General features: G+C 43.9%; 1 protein-coding gene across 3 annotated transcripts in view; it reads left to right on the plus strand.

Moving 5' to 3' along the window:
• Positions 1–20190, plus strand: part of LOC111871115 (potassium voltage-gated channel protein Shal) — a 163876-nt gene that overhangs the window by 119248 nt on the left and 24438 nt on the right. For all 3 annotated transcript variants that reach the window (XM_023863945.2, XM_023863947.2, XM_023863946.2), the window contains 2 exons: positions 9184–9372; positions 16933–17085. In XM_023863945.2, coding sequence (XP_023719713.1) covers positions 9184–9372; positions 16933–17085 — 342 coding nt within the window. The remainder of the gene's footprint in view (positions 1–9183; positions 9373–16932; positions 17086–20190) is intronic.

A 20190-nucleotide genomic window follows, 5' to 3' on the forward strand; every position in this document is an offset into this window, starting at 1 on the left:
GAAAACGTTCAGAATAGGACACGCGTACACATACTCCTTCTTGCTTAGAATGGCCCATACTATGACCTCCAAGAATATTGACATTTCCTCCTGGGACACACTGTATTTCTATTAGAGAGATACTGGGTTTAAATCTTTGCGGAGCACCGATTTTTCCGTCTGAGGTTCTGTGCTGTTTTTATTAGTTTCTCTAGACAAATTCCGGAATTGTGTTTCGATTACATTTGTTATCTTCTTCCAGATTCTTTCTAATTCATCGTTCGTCTAATCGCCCTCGGTCTAGATAACCGAAATTAAGGCCGTGGGGATTCGTTGCGCTGACGACGCGACACCCTCTGTCCGCTAAATTTGGCACTAACTTCGCCGACAAGCGGCGGTCGCTCGGTCGATATAGTTCGCCACGGATTTTTTTTAGTCGTCCCATCACTGGACGCTGTGTAGCCTCGCACCACAATTCGGAAATCTTTGTGTCAGCCCCAGTATCCTAGCAACATTACCGGGCGATCCTGCAAGTTACAAACCTGCCTCGTTAATGCATTGTTCAAAACTGAGAACCCACCTCATGATTATGTGACCGCTTTATCTTCAGACACTTGTAACCTATGTTCTTGCATCAAAGTGACTCAAAGTTTCGCACGGAAATAAATAAACATCAGCTCATGTGACGTAATTGGAAAACTATCTTTAGTTCAATTTGACCTTCTGATATTTCTTACATCAATACATCTGTTAGAATAGAAACGGTTTGCAAATAATTGCGTGTTGAACAGTTCTGTGTTTTACTGCCAGTCATCTTGGTGCAGATCTGTGGCAAATTGTCTTATGTACAGAAACACAGCATCATATTGTTAAACGTATTATTATTGTTGTTGTTGTTATTATTATTTATTTTAACTGCAAATGGGTTTTTATCCGGTGGCAGTTGTACTACAGTAAGCTACAGTAAGACATGACACACATCACTCTCAAACAAAAAACAGCATACAGAGTTACACAAACAATAAAGAACACAACATACAATGAATACATTGCAAATACAATTACAATTACAACAAATATAATTAGAACTAAAAAAGGTAAATCTGTCCCTGTAACAGGACATGAAGACCCATTGGGTTGTGAAACGTTGAGGCTCCCACATTTTCTAGATAATCGGCTCACAGATGGCGGTGAGGTTGTCAGCCTTTCGCGCCGGCCGTCCTTTACCCCTCGGGAAGATGCCTGGTACTCATTTCTGTTAGAGGCTGAATCGACCCCCGGGCCATAGTGCGGCTGGAAGGATTAGGTAAATTGAAAAAAAAAATTCCACCTCATCGGGAATGTACTTAACAACTACAGTTATATAAATTAATATTAATGAAAAAAGTAAGCATAGTATTTCTATATGTAATAATACAAATGCCGTCGTGAATGCAACAATTTATTTGGTTGTAGATCTTTGTCTTTTCTTCCTCTACACTACATGTTTCGGCCGTAATTGGCCATCATCAGGTGTATTTTCCACTACGTAGCTGTCACACTGCACACAGTCCAAAATCTAAAAACATCAGCCTGTCAGTTTTGTTGGCGAGATATATAGAAGTGTATAGTGCAACAGGATGCTTAACTATAATATAAGCATACTATGCACTGAACAGGAAGAGTAATGAACTACGTCATGTTAAGAACTGATGCGCTCACATTTCAGCATGTCCTTCCCTACCAATTCCTGTACTAATGAATTCATTGATTCCCCGGTGCCTGTGAAGACGGTGTGTGATGTCATGAGCGATGTGGCAGCCATGAACTGAAGCCCACTTACCTCGGCAGGATGCAGAGAGAGGAGCCTATGTTGCTCATTAATGCTTCATCGTGCCAAGCCTCGTCTTATCCTAATTACTCCCAAGATACTGCAGGATGTAGACGCGTTGCTAGGGAATGACCGTAAAGTGTAACAGAGGAATGATGTTCCCTATGCGGTCCGAACGATAGCCGCGTGATGAAACAATAGAGTAACTGTTAGGAGAGACCGCGCCATCGCTCAAGCGGTTAGTCGCTCGCTTCCCACCGCGGCGGCCCAGGTTCTATCCCGGGTCTGGTCAAGTGGAATTTGTGGTGGACAAAGTGGCGGTGGGGCAGGTTTTCTCCGAGTACCTCGGTTTCCCCTGCCAATCTTCATTCCACCAATTGCTCCACAATCACCCTCACCTATCATCTGGGGCTGGTACAATAGGCCAGAAGTGGCCGCAGTGCAAGGGACTTAGTCCCACCCCACTAGCAATGATAACACAAAACTGTTAGGATATTTGCTTTCTATGCGATCCGTGCCTACGCTATACAACAAGGAGACGGGTTCGAATACCTCCACCATATCCCTATGAGTTGTAGGAAGCGTCCGCCTGGGGGTATAAATGGGCCACCCTGTTCCGGGGGGATATAAATACGGGGGGCTAGCCCTTCAAGTTGGAGGAGTCTCAAACCTGAGACAGTAAAATATTGTCATGAGTCCCGCGGGACTGGTCCTTGAAAATGGCTGTGCTGGTGAAGGGCACCTCTATAATACGTAACCTAGAAGCAACGGAAATAAATCCGGTCCCACGGGGTTTCCTGTTGCCCTACAATTTGACACTGCCTAATCCAGCTCCTGAAATTTTTTCGAGAGTGCACACACAGAGATGAATCAGATCATGTGACAACGAGACCTTGCAGCCGGTCGTCATGTGAGTAGCGGCTGTTGCACCTACCGTTTCGTGAGACCCCGAGCGTAGTGCCTGAAGCAGAACGTGGAGACAGTACAGTGTGGGTTCATTACTCGTAATACAGACGTATGTGCGGCACGGGGCTGGGAGGGGGGGTGTATATGCGCAGTGACGGGCACCCCTTCCCCCAACTGACGCAACATGCACCTAAATCAATAGAGGGGCATAACGCTGGTGTTATTTTAATGACGGGGACAAATCTGAGCCCTCTGAATTAGAAACCCGATGTTCTCCGAGAGATTGTTTTATTATTCGGTTTCTTGTTAATACATGTTTGCCTCTTATACTGTTGAAGTAGACGTGACCGGAAATACGTTTACGGATCCCTTTGGGGCCCGAGTAGTAAGGGATAAGCAGAGGGCATGACGTGACTTTTTGTGATTAATAAAAGTACTGACGTCACATGAGAAGTCTACATTTATCTTCTTCGTGTAGAGACACGTAATGTGAAAATCTGGAATGAGCTGGCTCCGAACGAGGTCCACTGGAGGGCTTTCATGGAAAGATTAATGCGTTTTATAAAGGCTAGAATGTCCTTGACCTGCTGAGTATCTTTGCTCTTTTGGAGTGTACGCATGTGGTGCATTCTTGTGGCAAATATTGAAACTAAAAATCTCTGGTAACAAAACTTTCACCCTTCTGAAGGACCTCTTTGTAATAACGTATACTTTTAAGTTTATGTTTTGGCACGGTATTGTGCTGAGAATTTCCTGGGGCTTGTTAAATATTGTGCTTTTCCAGTGACGATGAGTGTACTGAAAATTACTAGGGAATCGATGAATTGCGTTGCTTTGTTCCTGAATTTTAAATCTAAGGTGTCTGTCAGGTAAATACATTGCAGTTAAACTGCATACGAATAATGAAAACAAACCAAAGCTTCCCGTATTCATGACTCACTGGGTGACTGTTAAACACAGAAACTTCCTGCGTTGTGAAATATAACGCGTGGCATATACGTGGAATTAAAATTGAATTTCATGGAGTGCAACAATAGTTTTTCGTAATATAATAGAGCATTTGCATATTACGGTCAGTGATGGCCATCACCGGAAAGTATCCAGAACTTCAAACAAAATGCGTCACATGTTAAGTGCATGTAAGGGTTAAGACACTAGATCTGTACGTGTTGTCCCCTATCCTGGTAACGTGACAAGAAATTAATGGGTTCCGGATTAGGCGAAACGATTTATTGGATAATTCGTTTGCAATTGCAGTTACAGTCACTCAGAAATAGCGTCTTCCAGGCGATGTGACCTGACTAGTCCCGTCGTCTTGTGGTTCTTGGCTGAGCTGGTTTCTTCTGCTCTCAGCTCTGCTCCGTTCGCCTCTGATCTGGTCTCCGCTCAAAGTCAGTCACATTGCTACCGGTTGCTAATGTATTCGTTGCCGCGGGAACTGCACGAGTTCTGTTTTTCACTTTCGTGGTAACGGTCTGTTATGTATCCTTTATCTCGGAAACGTACATGAACTTTTGCCTGACAAAATGGTTAATTCCGTGTATGGCTCCACTATTCCGGCTTTTAGGCAGTGTTTACCGAACGTTGCTCAGCAATGGTCTGTTCCAGCTTGTTGTCCCGGCCACGTGTTTTAACAGGCCGTTGTGTAGCAATGGACGCCCTCTCTGACTCAGATATTCCGGCTTTTAGGCGGCACGATACAATATGTTTTGTTAAAAATAACGGAAATGTTCGATTAATTAAAACCTTGCTCTAAGTCCCAGTGATGGACGTCGATTATTACACGTCATGGAATTCAATTCTAATTTCGCTTATAGAGTACAACCTCTGAAGGCAATGTGTATCATAAGAACATGAAGCATGACGTTTAGTACAACAAGAGAACTTGGTATCACATGGCACAGAGAATGTAAAACATAAAAAATTAACAATTCCGTTTGGTGTGTGATTCAGCTATGGCAGAAACATCTGTGCTTATGTTTCTTATAGTACATTCCATAAATTCAACATTCTTGCTCTGAATCATATGACGTTGTCGTAGCTTGCGCATGCGTCATCGGGTCTAATTACATTTACTTGACATTGCATTCCACAGACCCAAAGTTAGTCAAATGACTGTAAGACGTGGAACATGTCATGTACATGCTGATTGTCTCAAAACAGCAATAACAACAGTGGTTACACGTGAGGTTATACATCCATTCTTAGGGGGCCCATACACGTACAAGTCTGGCTCGCGAGTCCGACTCGGCTCGGGTTCCAATGAGCCAAACTCGTGCGTGGTTCGCCACGCTCATACGTGTGTGGTGAAATTAATCCGAGCCTGGCTCCTCGCCGAGCCAGACGTCATGCTGTCGAGTTATGCTGTTCATAAAACCTTTAAATCACAAATTGTCAAGTTGTCATATTTACACAACCCTCACAAGGATGAGTCATTATTCAGAGAGTAGGTATTCATCAACAGAGTGGCGTGAGTGTGTGAATCAGTATCGTTTCAATGCTGTTTTGAACCGAGCTTGCAACCTCAAGCTCTTGTTTTATTCGGTTCCAGTCCTTAAATATATTCATATAATTCTAGGATAGGCCGGTCACGGTAGCCGAGCGGTCTAAGGCATGTACTGTCTTCGCTCGCTTGGACACTGGGATCGTGGGTTCGAATCCCACTCAGAGCATGGATGTCTACTTTGTGTGTGTGTGCGTTTTTCTGTGTTAGTGTATAGGTAGAGGCCTTGCGACGAACTGATCACCCGCCCAAGGAGTCCTACCGAATGTGTAAGATCTAGAAAACCGAAGTGAACGGAGAAGTTCATGGAGGTAGGCCTAGGCCCACTGGGGCTGTAGTGTCAAGGGAAAAAAAAATTCTAGGCTAACTATACCGTTTCTACATTACGTCATATTTCGGCCACTCTCAACTGTCTCTGCCATTCGCCCTCCGTTGGCCACTGGTTACAGTTGGAGAAGGCTATGTTGTTCATAACGTAGGTTTTTAGTTGTAGATTTAAACAAATATTGTAAATTATATAAACCTTTACCGTAATATTCCGAAAGATATGCGATTTTCGCAACACAAACGTCTTTTAATTTTATATCAGCCTTAAAATTATAATTTTTAATTTGCTTTTGTTTTTATTTAAGATAAAATAAAATTATTATTTTGTTCTTGACTTGTGTTTGTGACCTCTCCAAGTTCGAGTCATGGCTTAGATACAGGATATTCTGAGTGATGTGGTCCGTGAGTTTCCTCAGACCTTCCAGGAAGATGTCTGGTTAATACCTTAAGTTTGGACAGGACAGCCTTCAACCGGGTCTTCAGTTCATTATCCACTGTTCATTCAATTGTTCAGTGCCACGCTGTCCAGGTTATTGGCAGTTCGTTTAAACAAACGCAAAATCGTTGTGAGGGATCGGTGGAATAATTATTATACCGAAACGTCCTGAGATGAACGCCACCACGGCTCGTTTTGCCCATAACAGATCGCACATCAGTCCGTGTCTACTCCCGAGGTTTACAGCACTGCCATCTGTTATTGTAGCCCGAAAATTGATTACGCATACGTTCTGTACCACAGAGGATTGAAAATTCAGCAGTTGAATCTGAATTCATTACATGTTTTATAGCAGGTCACATATATATATATTTTTTAATTATCCATTTCACTGTGTGTGCAGAATTTCTGATGTATGAACGATTCTGACTAATGCCAGAGGAAGACATGAAAGTTGTGATCCTTACGGGAGCAAACGCGGGCTTGTATAGGCCCAAGAGGAGCAATGAATGATAGAGAACTGTGCTTTCAAGTGGTGACACATTGACTTCAAATGTGTTTAGTGGGCACATTTGAAGTTCCAGGGCGATAAAACTGCAAACGGCTGTGCACTGCGATGTCTTGCGACAAGTGCGGTCTGAAACTAGGGACGCCTGTTCCTGTACTTCTTTTGGCTTATTTTGGACTTCACCCATCGTCTGGTATGTAAAAGACAAAAAGACAAAAGACCACGACGTTTCGGAGACTGGATCTGTATCCGTCTTCAGGTGGATAGGGAAGGATAAACCTACTCAGTTGGGCCCCTTAGAAAGAGCTAGTCTCAATCACTGGACCAAAAGAAGTACAGTATACACCATCGTCAGAATCCTTTGAAGTCTATACGCCTGTTCCTGCCATGCTGCGGGAAGAGACTAATTCACACTCCGTCAGTAGAGCCCTTCAACAGGCGAAGGGCCAGTTTCCCTTGAATTGACCTCATACCTTAGTGCATTTACATGCATAACTCTTTCCAACCTGACTTCAACCTTTAAAGCTATGAGAAGCTCGAAGTTTATGATAACGCCGTTGTTGTTTCCACACTGACTACTCTGCCCTTGCTGGTTCATACGTTTATTTCGTTCTCGGCTGATATCTTTGTTAGTTATGATCTGAGTCCTTGAGAAGCCACCAGTAGCTCAGCTACTTAAGAACTTCCCAATATGTTATGGAGTCGGAAGGTTCATTGTCTTGTTCACAAGAACCCCCAACTGACCACTATTGTGAGCCAGATGAGTCCACTTCATGCGATCCCATCCTGTTTCTCTGAGCTCGATTTTAATGTTATCCTCCCACCTACGTGTATGTCCTCCTGGTAGTCTCTTTGCTTCTGGCTTTCCCATCGGCATCCTATATGAATTTTTATTCTCACCCACTCCTGCTACATGCCCTGCCCGTCTAATCGTCCTTGACTTGATCACCCTCATTTTATTATAAAGTGGGTATAGGTTATGAAGCTCCTCATTGTGTAATATTCTCCAATCTCCTATTATTTCAACCTACTGAGCTCCTAATGCACCCTTCAGCATCCCGTTCTCGCATACCCTCTGTGTTCTCCCCGTATCATCATAGGTCAAGTTTCACACCATACAAGACTGCAGGAAAAAAAGTAATTTAATATATTTTAATTCTTATGCTTTCAGACAGCGCACAAGATTATAAACCGTAAAGAAAAAAGGAAAGCTATCCCAGTAACATGCTGTGAGAAGTCGAGGCTCTCACATTTTCTAAGCAATCGGCTCACAGATGGCAGTGAGGTTGTCAGCCTTACGCGCCCTTTACCCCCCCCCCCCAGAAGATTCCTGGTACTCATTTCTGTTAGAGGCTATGTCGACCCCAGGGCCATAGTACGGCTGAAAGAATTAGGTCAATTGAAAAAATCCACCTCATCGAGAACATAAGAGATTCTGTACTAAATTGCAGCAATCATTACCCTAGTTCAGTCTTGTCTTGATTTCCTCATAAATCAAATTTTGATTTTATACTGTCGGTCCCACATATTAAACCTTTGTCACATTGTGGAAGAGTTTATTAGCTTCCTTCACGTTATGATTTTGCCCTGCATTCTAGTGACGAGACATCAATATACTCGTATACTTTGTTTTTATTTTGTCCGTTTATTGTTTAATGTAGAGAGATTTCTCTTGTTTTAGGAGTTCCTTAGTACTGCGCCTCAAATGAATGTATTGTATCAGGGCCTGGTGATACGCGCGTGTGTGTGTGTGGAACATTCGCAGATTGAGAAATAATAGGGGGGGGGGGAAACCAACGATCTCAGGGAGATACCATCGCAGTTTCACGTTACCCCGTCAAGAATATCAAATAAACCACCATGGAATTGAAATTGGGCACCTGCGGTGAGCGTCCGTTGCCTAGTAGCCCGAGCTATGACACGGCCTAAGTAATGATTCGCTTGCTGAATAGAGTGGCCGTGGTGACTGTATTCATACGGTCGAACATGGGGCCACGAGGCCGATTCAGCTGCAGGCAGGTACAGTGAATAAGTCACAAATTGATAGAAAACGTAAAACACGTAATATTCGAACCTGAAATAAATATATCTCGACATATGCTCCACCAACATTAATACACTTGTCCTATTCGCTTCACCAGTACGTCAAAACCGGCAGCATAGCAAAGTCACTGCCACTTCCGCACTTTATTTTCAACATTTTCGTCATTAGGGAAACGTTTACCACCGAGGTGTGAACCGCTTTACGCTACAAGCACTTTTCTTTAGTAAACACCTCAATCACGGTCGCCATTTTGACTACTAAAACCAGCCTCTGAACATGCTAATCCGCGTATGCTACCTATACTGACAGGAAACTGGACTGTGCTGCTACCTAGTGGTACACACAGAAATCCAATGACGTCCATTACAGCTGATTTACTTTCATTTGTGAACTGTTTACTGACTCTCCCTCGTATATAAGGTCTTGATTAGCTGTGTTGTGTTGGCCTGTTCAGGTGCTTGCGCCCTGAAATGGGCTGAACACGCTCCGAATTGATCGATTGATTCAATCTTTTGCAATTAAATTCGAACCGGAACGTGCCACAGGGCCTTATCGGTGATAACTGAAGAACCAGTGTTACTCATGTTATGTTCTTGCGCGACTGGAAATGTACGAACGTGTCTGTGTGTGTTGTCTAGAGAGTGTGTCACGTGGTGTTTCTGCTTTGCAGAAAGCGAGACTTGCCCGCATTCGCATCGCCAAAGCGTCCTCTGGAGCGGCCTTCGTCAGCAAGAAAAAGGCAGCGGAAGCTCGACTGGCGGCACAGGAGTCGGGACTGGAGATGGACGACAACTACCACCAGGAGGACATCTTCGAGCTGCAACATCACCACTTACTCCGGTGTCTCGAGAAAACCACGGTCAGTCAACTTTGCTTGGCATACCAGTGAGTGAAGTAATTCACTGCCGATCACAGTGGTCGCGCGGTCTAAGGCATGAACTGTCTTCGCTCGCTCGAAGGCTGGGATCGTGGGTTCAAATCCCACTCAGGGTATGGATATCTGTGTGTAGGTAGCGGCCTTGCGACGGGCTGATCCCCCGTCTAAGGAGTCCTACCGTCTGTGTAAACCAGATTAAGAAACTGAAGGAGAGACCAGGGCCAAACAAATGGCCGTAGAGTCACTGATGAATGCTTGATAATGAAGCAACTCGTTTATACACGTTAATAAGCATAAGATCCAGCAGATAGAGCGAAATAGCTTACAATGAACTGTTCAGGAAAATAGGGAATATATTTCAGGATCCAGTTAAACTCTGAGACGAGCACAGTGCCCATGCGGTCTAAGGCATGAATTGTCTTCGCCTGCATGAACACTAGGATCGTGGGTTCAAATCCCACTTGAGACATGGATGTCTGTGTGTAGGTAGCGGCCTTGCAACACGCTGATTCCCCGTCCAAGGGGTCCTACCGATTGTGTAAAAGATTAAGAAACTGAGAAAGCGGGCAAGGTCCAACAAAGGACTATAGAGCCATAGATAGGTAATTAAACCCTAGTTTTCTTTTATGATAGACAACCCTCTTGAGTAATTGGGTTCGATACATAATGAATACATCCCGAAAGTCTGTTTCGGCTGCTTATTTTTGACCCAATATTATGGAACAAATATTCTCATGAACTCGCCCCATATGTGAATGTTATAAAGCAAAATTCAAAAATTATTTTCTATTAAAAATGAAAATAAATTAATTAGCATATGCACATCACCTGCTTGTAAAGTTCTCCTCTTAACTACAGACCTTATGAATCAGACCATTCTCAATGGCAGACGAAATGCAGCCCTAAATCTGTTCTGAATATACGTACTCGTAAGTAATGTTTTTTTGGGGGGGAGTAAGCTGCCATGAGTTTTCTCTGGATGCATTTACATGGCCTCCTCAAGTATTATATGTCTAAATAATACATACTTGTTCGAAAAAATATATGGTAACAGAGAAAAAAGTTTAAACAAGTTCCAGCTTCAAAGCCTATATCGAAGATTCCATTTTGTATGACACTGGAGACAAATAGAATCACAAAATGGCGAATGTTCTGCTGAAGTTCGCAAATGAATTGCACTGTTAAGAGAAACATTTATATTTTCAGTATCATTTAACCTTACAGGCTACTTTTTAAATGAGTAAGCCCGTATTTGTTCACATTATTCATATTGTACTTAGGAGGGGGAGATCTAATGTTGAACACCAAACACTTTTAAATCCCCAAATACGTAGGTGGCAGCATAGGCAGTTTATGTTGCTGTTCTAAACAAAAGTACTGTTTTGCTGTTTGAGTCAGCTGCGTTTTATATCAGCATATCGAATTGATATGTCAAATGTCATATATACTACACGTAAAAGATAAAACTGTTCTTATAAAAGACCGTGGAGGTCCATAGGGTTGTGATACATCGAGGCTTCCACAGTTTCTAGACAATCGGCTCACAGATGACGGTGAGGTTGTCAGCCTTACGCGCCGGCCGCCCTTTACACCCAAGAAGATTCCTGGTACTCATTTCTGTTAGAGGCTGAATCGATCCCAGGACCAAAGTGCGACAGGAAGGATTACGTTAATTGAAAAATGTAAATAGCTTATCAGTAATTGAAACCGCGACCTTCTGGCTTGTAGCATAGTGCCTCGACCACGCGTCAGTTTGTTTCTTCTTCAGAACGGCTGTGTTGATGAGCGGGACTTTGGAATATAACCCGACACTAAGTCGAGGATAAAGGCCGCGCCAGAGCTCAAGCGGTTAGTCGCTAGCTTCCCACCACGGCGGCCAGGGTTCGATCCCGGGGTCTGGTCAAGTAGGATTTGTGGTGCACAAAGTGACGCTGGAGCGGGTTTTCTCCGAGTACTTCGGTTTCCCTTGCCAATCTTCATTCCACCAAATTCTCTCTCATCATAATCACCCGGGGCAGGCTACAATAGGCCAATCAGTGGCCACCGTGCCGAGTGGACCCAGTTGGACTCCACCCCCCATTAAGCGAATTAAAAAACAAGTCGAGGATAAAGTGTACCCAAGTCTGACGTCATTTACAGTTATTATATAGAAGACGTGAAGTACTTACTTTCATACTGCGGCCCAATTGTCTTTGAACACGTCATTAAGAATTTATACAAATTATGAAGCCTCTCGAAACTGTAATCTCTGTTGAATTTTAAGGAACCCAGTTCAATGAAATGTTGAGACTTCCAGATCTAGTGAAGATTGTCTCATACTTAGCATTTGTTTTCGGTATTCCTCAGTTACAGCCGGGATAGCGCAGTCGGTATAGCGACTGGCTGCGAGCTGGACGACAGAGGTGTTGGAGTTCGAGTCCCGGTAGGGCCAAGAATTTTCTCTTCCCCACGTCTTCCAGACTATCTCTGGGTCCAACCCAACCTCCTATCCAATCAGTACCGAGGGTTCTTCCCCTGGAGATAAAGCGGCCGGGGCGTGAAGCTGACCACTTACCTCCAGCTAGTGCAGAGGTCGAGAAAATATGGATCTATACATCCACTCCCCCATACGCCTTCATGCTGTAGTGCATAATCTGTTAAGCACAGGGACAACTTTACCATTTATTCCTCAGTTAGGCCAGACAAATTCCAGACAGAATTCCAGATTTATTCAGTGCCTTTAGTCTCAGTAAAAAATTCTATTTGCATTTACAGCCACAATCCACAATCGTCTTTTTAATAGCCACAATTAACAACCGCAGTCCCCTTCCTAACCATCAGCGAGGCCTTTAATGCTACGTTATCTGAACTGTGCGAGCCAGGTTCTGCCTCTTGTGCATGCATTTCATTTACTTTGCTTCAGGATGTAAAAATGGAGACTTTCACATCACCGTGCTCCCTGTGTTCATGTGCGTCTGATGCGTGTTTCCGCGTTCATTTCTGAACCGTTACAGATTTTTACAAAAATTGGTATGAACGTTACGCTATTGTGGTCCAGCCCAAAATCATATTTTCTAATATCCTATGTAGTGTAACAGCAACATGGTTTACGCGCAAACCTCTGACGTAGGGGGCGAAACTAGCGGCATTTTACGCAAGGCCATATAATTATGTATGATATATATTGTGGCATGTAGAACCGTTGCTAGGTAACGACCGGTAAAGAAGCAGCTATACAACGGCCGTTGCTAATTGCACGCGGTAGCGTAGTTGGTTGAGGCACTATGCTACAAGCTGGAAGGTCGCGGGTTCAAGTCCCGCTGAGGTTATTCGATTCTTTCAATTGACCTAATCCTTCCAGCAGCACTATAGCCCTGGGGTTGACTCAACCTCTAACAGAAATGAGTACCAGGAATGAATTAAATAATCTTCCTGGGGAGTAAAGCGCGGCCGGCGCGTAAGGCTGACAACATTACCGCCATCTTTGGGCCGATTGTCTAGATAATGTGGGACCCTCAACGTCTCACAACCCTCTGGCCCTTCCTGGCCTGTTACAGGGATAGCTCTACTTTTTTACTTTAATTATCCCACAATTGATAAAGTAATTTTGTGTACAATGTAAATAACAACATGGTGGCTGTGCGAATATTTCCTTCGGCATTCCATTTGATGACTAATGTCCCATTGAACTTAGGCTTGTGCCAACAGTTGCAATCCCGGAGGCTTTGCAGATATTTCAGTTATATCTGACAAATCTGACATGTACAGAACCCACAGAGAATTATTTAAATTGGTAATATGTTCATCGGATAAACAAGAGTAAATAAGCACAAGAATAATATTATGACGGATATGACCATTTGCTGGGCAAGTCTGAAAGTCGGAATTTGGAAACGAACGCTTTTCTACGGAGTTAACACGCGGTTCCCGCAGAAAAGGATAAGCACGCGATAAAGTGAACTGTTGGAAATAGCGATATCTGTTCGGTTCCCGGGAAGTTATAACAGGGAGGAGACGCCAGATCGCGAAATATGACATTCGCAAGTCAGTCGTAAGAAGTTCAGTAGTCAGCTGCGAGTTCTGACCAGCGGACACCGGAAGCCGAAGAAGTGACCGATTCGTAAATCAGAACCAAGTCAGTCACACAGTAAAAGGGGCACTCTTAGTCCAGTAAGGTGCGTAGGCCGCGCCATAGCTCAGGCAGTTAGTCGCCCGGGTCACGTCATGTGGGATTTGTGGTGGACAAAGTGGCAATGGGGCAGGTTTTCTCCGAGTACTTCGGTCTCCTCTGCTGATCTTCATTCCAGCAATTGCTACACAATCACCCTCACCTAACATCTGGGGCTGGTACAATAGGCCAGTAGCGGCCGCATACCAAGTGGACACAGTCTCACCCACTAACAGTAATAAAAAGAAATTAAAAAGTTAATGCAGCGAGTCTTAGACAGTCACGGGTTGTGAGCTGTTTTTTTTTTCCTGTGGCGCTACAGCCCCAATTTTGGCCTAGGCCTACCTTCATGAAACTTTCCGTTTCACTTTGGTTTACTAGATCTTACAAATACGGTAGGACTCCTTGGGCGAGTGATCAGCTCGTCGCAAAGCCTCTACCTGTACACAAACACAGAAAAACGCACACAAACATCCATGCCCTGAGTGGGATTCGAACCCACGATCTCGGTTTCCGAGCGAGCGAAGACAGTGCATGACTTAGACCGCTCGGCTACCGTGACCGGCTGTGAGCTGTTATAATTGGTAGTAACTGTAATCGAAGTGCCAAATATCCAGTCATCAAATCCTGAATTCTTTCTTATTCGTCACGCAAACTCCGAACACGTGACGATATGAATAGACGTAAGGTAAGGTACAGTTGTCCCTGTGCTTAACTAATTAAGCGCTACGCCATGAAGGCGTATGGGGGAGTGGATGTATAGATCCACATTTTCTTGACCTCGGTACTAGTTGGAGGTGAGTGGTCAGCTTCACACCCCGGCTGATTTACCCCCGGGAAATAATCCTCGGTACCCGTTGTATAGGAGGTTGTGTGGACTCCAGAGAATGTCTCGACGACGTGGAGAAGAGAAAATTCTTGACCCTACCGGGACTCCTTATGATTAGACTTATAGGAATTCTTTTGTTTCTTACGTTGACACGTGTTGCTTACCTCAGTGCCCCAGGCGTGATAAAGAATTCGTCATTCTATTATGTTCTGCTCCGATACATGCAGTAAATGTTAAATATCGAATAAAATTTATGTTGCCTAAACTGAAATTATTATGCTGCATAGTTTGCTACAGTCCATGGATAATGCTGATAAGAATTTCCATATAAAATGTTGTTTACATGAGGTTTAGTGTAAAGGTCGCTCTTTCCTGGCGTGTGGCGTCATAACCTTACAGATATGTATTAATGTTTCGGAGAAAACTTCTACCTCCATTTTCATGGTGCCAAGAGAGTGACCCAGTTTGTTCACTGTTCTGTCCACTCTGATGGATTCGCTCAGAACTCCTAGCCCGGTTCTCCCCTTCTCTGCATCCATACCCATTTTCCATCAATATCGGCTTACACATATATCTTGAAGATGGAGACAAAAAATCCCTTCGAAACATCAGTAAACATCCACCAGACTTCCGTGTCACATCCCACAACTCTTTACATTTTACAACAATGTTTCAGGCAGAAATACGTAACTTTTATGCATCAGAGACGAAGATTTTTTGTTATTTATATTCGTTGGACTTCCCTGTCAGTTGAAGCATCTTCTCGGCTTTGTTACGGGTTTTGTCGCTGCTCTTTCCTGGTCTGCATAATTTAGTAGCCAATTTCATTTTCATTATCTTCCTTTTAATGTACTAGTGACTTGCATCGAGACCCGGACGTGTCTATCCAGTGTGCATCTGCAGACTTCATTGTCGACAATCAAACTTGGTAGTCAAGCAGTTGGCACTCCTGCCTCGTGTCCAGCAGAGTCCCGGGTTAAAATCTGACTGAGGTATTAGTGGCAATTCCTCAGTTCCTCGTGGCTGGGATACCACTTCAAATCAGCCCACGATCGCTTCCACATGCCTCCAGTTCGCCTAGTTGGGGGGTGGAGTCCAGCTGGGTCCACTCGGCACGGCGGACACTGATTGGCCTATTGTACCTGCCCCTAGTGAATACGATGCTGGAAATTTGGTGGAATGAAGATTGGCAGGGGAAACCGAAGTGCTCGGAGAAAACCCGCCCCAGCTCCATTTTGTCCGCCCCAAATCCCACTTGACCAGACCCCGGGATCGAACCCGGGCCTCCTCGGTGGGAAGCCAGCGGTTAACCGCTGGAGCTATGGCGCGGCCATAACTCACTCACCTCCAACTATTGCTGAGGCCATGAAAACATGGATCTATACATCCACTCCCCCATACATCTTCATGCCGTAGTGCCGTACTTCACCTTTTTCACTGGCTCTACAGTCCCCGTGGGTCCTGGCCTCTTCTTTCAGTTTCATGAGCATTTTACAGACGGTAGGGCTCCTTGGGCGGGTGATCAGCCTGGAGGAAGGCCACCACCTAAACACAGAAGACACACACACACACACACCAAACATCCATGACTTGAATGGGATTCGAACTCATGATTCCGGCTTCCGAGCTAGTGAAGGCAGTTCATGCCTTAGACCGGCACTTTACCTTTAAGTTCCACGTAATTTCAGTTTGTAATTTCTGTAATTCCACTCTCTGGAACTCCCGTAATGCAGTATGCCATTAAAGCTCTCTCTTTCTCTGCCATAGGTTAGAATGTAGGAGAAACAGCTGCAGGCCGGGAATTATTCGATTGCACCTTGTAGCAGGTGCAGTTGCCAAAACTAGTCTCTCATTCTCATGAAAAATTATTCTTAGAAAAGCTACCGGAAGGCTGAGTGTATTTTTCCAGTACTGGATGTTTAGTTGATCAAGACGTAGGTGAGTGGATAATATTAAAATGGATCTTAGGGTGATGGGATGAGGTGCTAAGGACTGTGTTGACTGGCTGAGGGTAGGGACCGATGGAGGCCTCTTGTGAACACCGTAATGAACGTTTGGGTTCCGTAAAACAATTTTAAGTTCTTGAGTAGCTGCACAACTGGCGGCTTATCAAGAAGGGCTCGGCTCCATGAATTTAGTTAGTTAAGATGTTTAGTTGGCTTATGAGTACACGAAGCAGTACCCCTAGCAAGTATATAAATAACCAAATAAGCAAATAAATGTAGGATTTTAGGTTCTTCCACCGGTGGTTATGGGATATAGCGCCGAGTCCGTTGCAAGTATCCGCTCTGATTACCACCTGCTTTTCTTCTGGTTTCTTTTTCGGTTTGTTCTTCCGCCCTGAAGATGGAATCGATACATTAATCCTAAACGTCAGTTGAATTTTAATAGAGCACACGTCGTTATATATGTTACTCATTTCTGTCTTTCATGCAACCTCTCGTAACCGTAGAGCTCTAGTTCCGCTGATATACCGAGGCCGAAACTAGCCCGCACAGTGATTGGCTGTGCGTGACCTTAGTTTCAGGATAGTACACGTTCACAGCAGTCTTGCTCTCCATTGCAGGACCGCGAGTTTGTGGAGATGGACGTTCCATATAACGGGCAGCCGAAACGTCCAGGGTCGCCGTCACCCCTGGCCAGCCCGGCGCACTCTGCAGCCAGTCACCCTGGACTTCTACACGCTTGCTGTGGTCGTTGCTGCGGCCAGCGTTATCAGGTATGAGAATACACAGATTCCTTTGTGTGTCTTCAAATTCTACACTTACTGTCCTTAAATCAACAGTAACATTCAGTGACGTGTGCACATGTCCTTGTAGACGAATTTATGTCTGGATTCGACCAAATCTACGTTATTAAGTTCACATAATATTAAAGGTTCGGCCACACAGAGCGCTACGTACGCGACGCACGCTACGTACGCTATGTTCGCTATACGAACAGAAAAATATCTCCCTTTATTGCCAATGTGACTGGCCACACAAACTTCCGTACGCTACGTACACTACGTACGCTATGTTCCCTATGTTAGCTGCGTCGTAGGGTGTACACAGCGTACGTAGCGTACCTAGCGAACATAGCATAGCGCTCTGTGTGGCCGAACCTTAACTGCTTCAAATGGTTTGCTATCTCAGGGCTTCATGGAAAATAAACTAGACACTGTGAATTATTACAGCCACTGATTTAAGTTACGTAAGATTTGCCATAAAACAGTGTGTATTAATCCCTCTTTCGGAAGGAGTATACGTAATGTGAGACATTTTCAGTAATCTCCAATTACTTGGCAATTCAATAAAGTTTTATGTTATTTTTTGAGTCGATATTTATTGCCACGAAAAACGTGTTTTGAAATTTCGGGGTTTCTAGCGAAATAACAGGACTTCCTTCAGTATCGTTACTATAGCATGTGTCTGCCGATCGATATATGTATCGACGTTTCAGTTCGCTCGTATATTAGACAGAAATAAAAAAAAATAAAATAAAATTTGATTTGAATTTAGCACGAGGAAAACATACAATTTTTATTGTAATGACTATTGCAGACTGTAGATAGAATAACTTCGAAGGTTCAGGAAGATCAGTTTCTGTGTTGTATGTATATACAAAGACATGCCCGTAAAATTTTGCAGTTCTGCTGAAACGTTCCCCCCCCCCCAATGACGCAAAGAAAGGAACTAACAAATTCCATGTGCGTTACGCTAAACAGTTTCATCAGCATATTCACCGCAGTGTCCTTTTGAGTCAACAGCCAGAGGTTTATGTATACAAAGAAGCTTGTAAAATTTTTATATAACCTTTCAGGTCCACATAATTTGGCACAAATATTATATTTCTGGACAGTATAAATCATTCTGTTTCAGAAATTGGATTGTGTCTCCGTTTTCAGGTAAACCCCACTCAGCTGGTCTCAATCGATAGAGCTAGTCCCCATCTCCGGACACATGAGCCAGCACCAAGATAGGGTATAACAGCGAAACACGGTACATGTTTATTCTTAGCTCTCGCAGATGCTTGGCGCTGTGTTTGGTTTTATACCCTGTGTTGTGTTAATGTTGGTGTCCGGAGATTGGGCCCAACTCAGTAGGTTTTACCTGAAGACGGTGGGAGAATCCAGTCTGCCACAGGACAGTGATTCTAGATAATGACAAGACGATGAATATTGTCCAGAAACAAAATATGTATATTAATGTACCATCGTCATAGACTTTTAAATATTCATTACACCATTTTTCTCTCGTGTGTCTAAAACTGACAACATGGCCCTGTCTATTAAATTGTATATGTACATTGCCAGTCCCACATCTTGGATAGTCCAAAGAATTTGGGGAATCGTGATACATTTTGGTAAGGCGGACATTCTCAGGAACGTAATTCTGTGTTTCCGTAATGGAACCGTGCAAATGTAAGACGCATTGTCTACGTTCCTGAGGAATTTTCAGTGCAACATGAATGCAGAATATCAGCTCGGCAACTATTAATTAGTCACCTCTCCTTGTAGACGGAAATTTTAGGAATTTCCGAAACATCGGCATAACCTGAAAACCTTTTTCTTCTCCGAAATGACTTCCTGTCTCCAATTTCTATGCCCTAAACCAAAGCATCTCGTTCCGTACACAGCCGTTACATTGCAGCATGACACGGAGCTTAATTAAAGAGTTCTGCCTGTGTTTGTTGTCGACACTTGATGCCACTGATATAATTTCATTATAGCAAATAATTGGACACCATAATTAAATAATTTGATTTGTGAAAGCTTTAGGAAAGGCAGTAGAACTGTAGCTTTGATGAAACTTAGGCAATATTTAACACACAGCTTTCTGAGACATATGAGTAATCATTCGGATACGTTTTTGTCTCCATTCCTTATTTGAGTTATGAATTTGGGTGAAAATATGTCATTTTCTTGCGCTCTAACGACGTAAATATTAATGGAGCCAATAAAATTGCTGTTACAGGAAACTGCAGACTATAAACCAGAGGATGTATTTGCCTGGAACTTAGGGCTTTGCTCTGGAGCGGCCTCCGTAGTCTAGAGGTAACGTTCCCACCTCATGACTCGTAGTACGCGGGTTCAAATACCCGGCGGAGGTCGTCGAATTTTTAAGGGCGGAAAAATTCAGGGAACAAGTCCTCCGGGAGGGACTTTAAGCCGTGGGTCCCGTGTCGTAGCTTTACGGCACGTAAAAGAACCTCATACCTCCAAAGGAGGTCACTGAGCCAAATTAACGGACGTTTGCCACCCAACAGCAGTCACTAATACCTCCGGTAGATGGGGGAGGCATTATAGATACTTCTCAGCCAGTAGAGCCGGTCTCGCTAGCTGGGTGGGACTGATGGTACGCACCAGTACCGGTAGGATATAGAGACTGGTAGAAATGATAGAGGGAAGCACGATGGACCAATACAGGTCTCAGTGCATGGGGAAACCCACCCTCTCCAATAACTAACTAACTAGGGCTTTGCTCTAGTGACTTGATAGGCATAACGCAGTGTCTCTGAATGCATACAGAGAGCTGCTTAGTGACGTAATGAAGGAAGTCATGTTTGCTGGACATCTTGTTCTTCAGGCATATCAGACCATTATACTCGGCCATCCCTTACTTGTTGGGCATATCTGAGTCCTCCATTACAACGAACTGATTTCGTTCCCTCGTTAGGGGTAAGTGTCACGGTGGTCGTCTAAACTGCGTAGCAATGAGGTGACTAATTGGGACGCGGTTGGAAAGCTTCCTTTCTCACTAATTGCAAAACAAGTCGCCCTGTTGCCACATATTCATGTCGTTATTTGAGGAAAACTCTTAAACTGACAGCCAATATAAATATT

The sequence above is a fragment of the Cryptotermes secundus genome, unplaced genomic scaffold, assembly GCF_002891405.2.
Source record: "Cryptotermes secundus unplaced genomic scaffold, Csec_1.0 scaffold250, whole genome shotgun sequence".
Taxonomy (NCBI): domain Eukaryota; kingdom Metazoa; phylum Arthropoda; class Insecta; order Blattodea; family Kalotermitidae; genus Cryptotermes; species Cryptotermes secundus.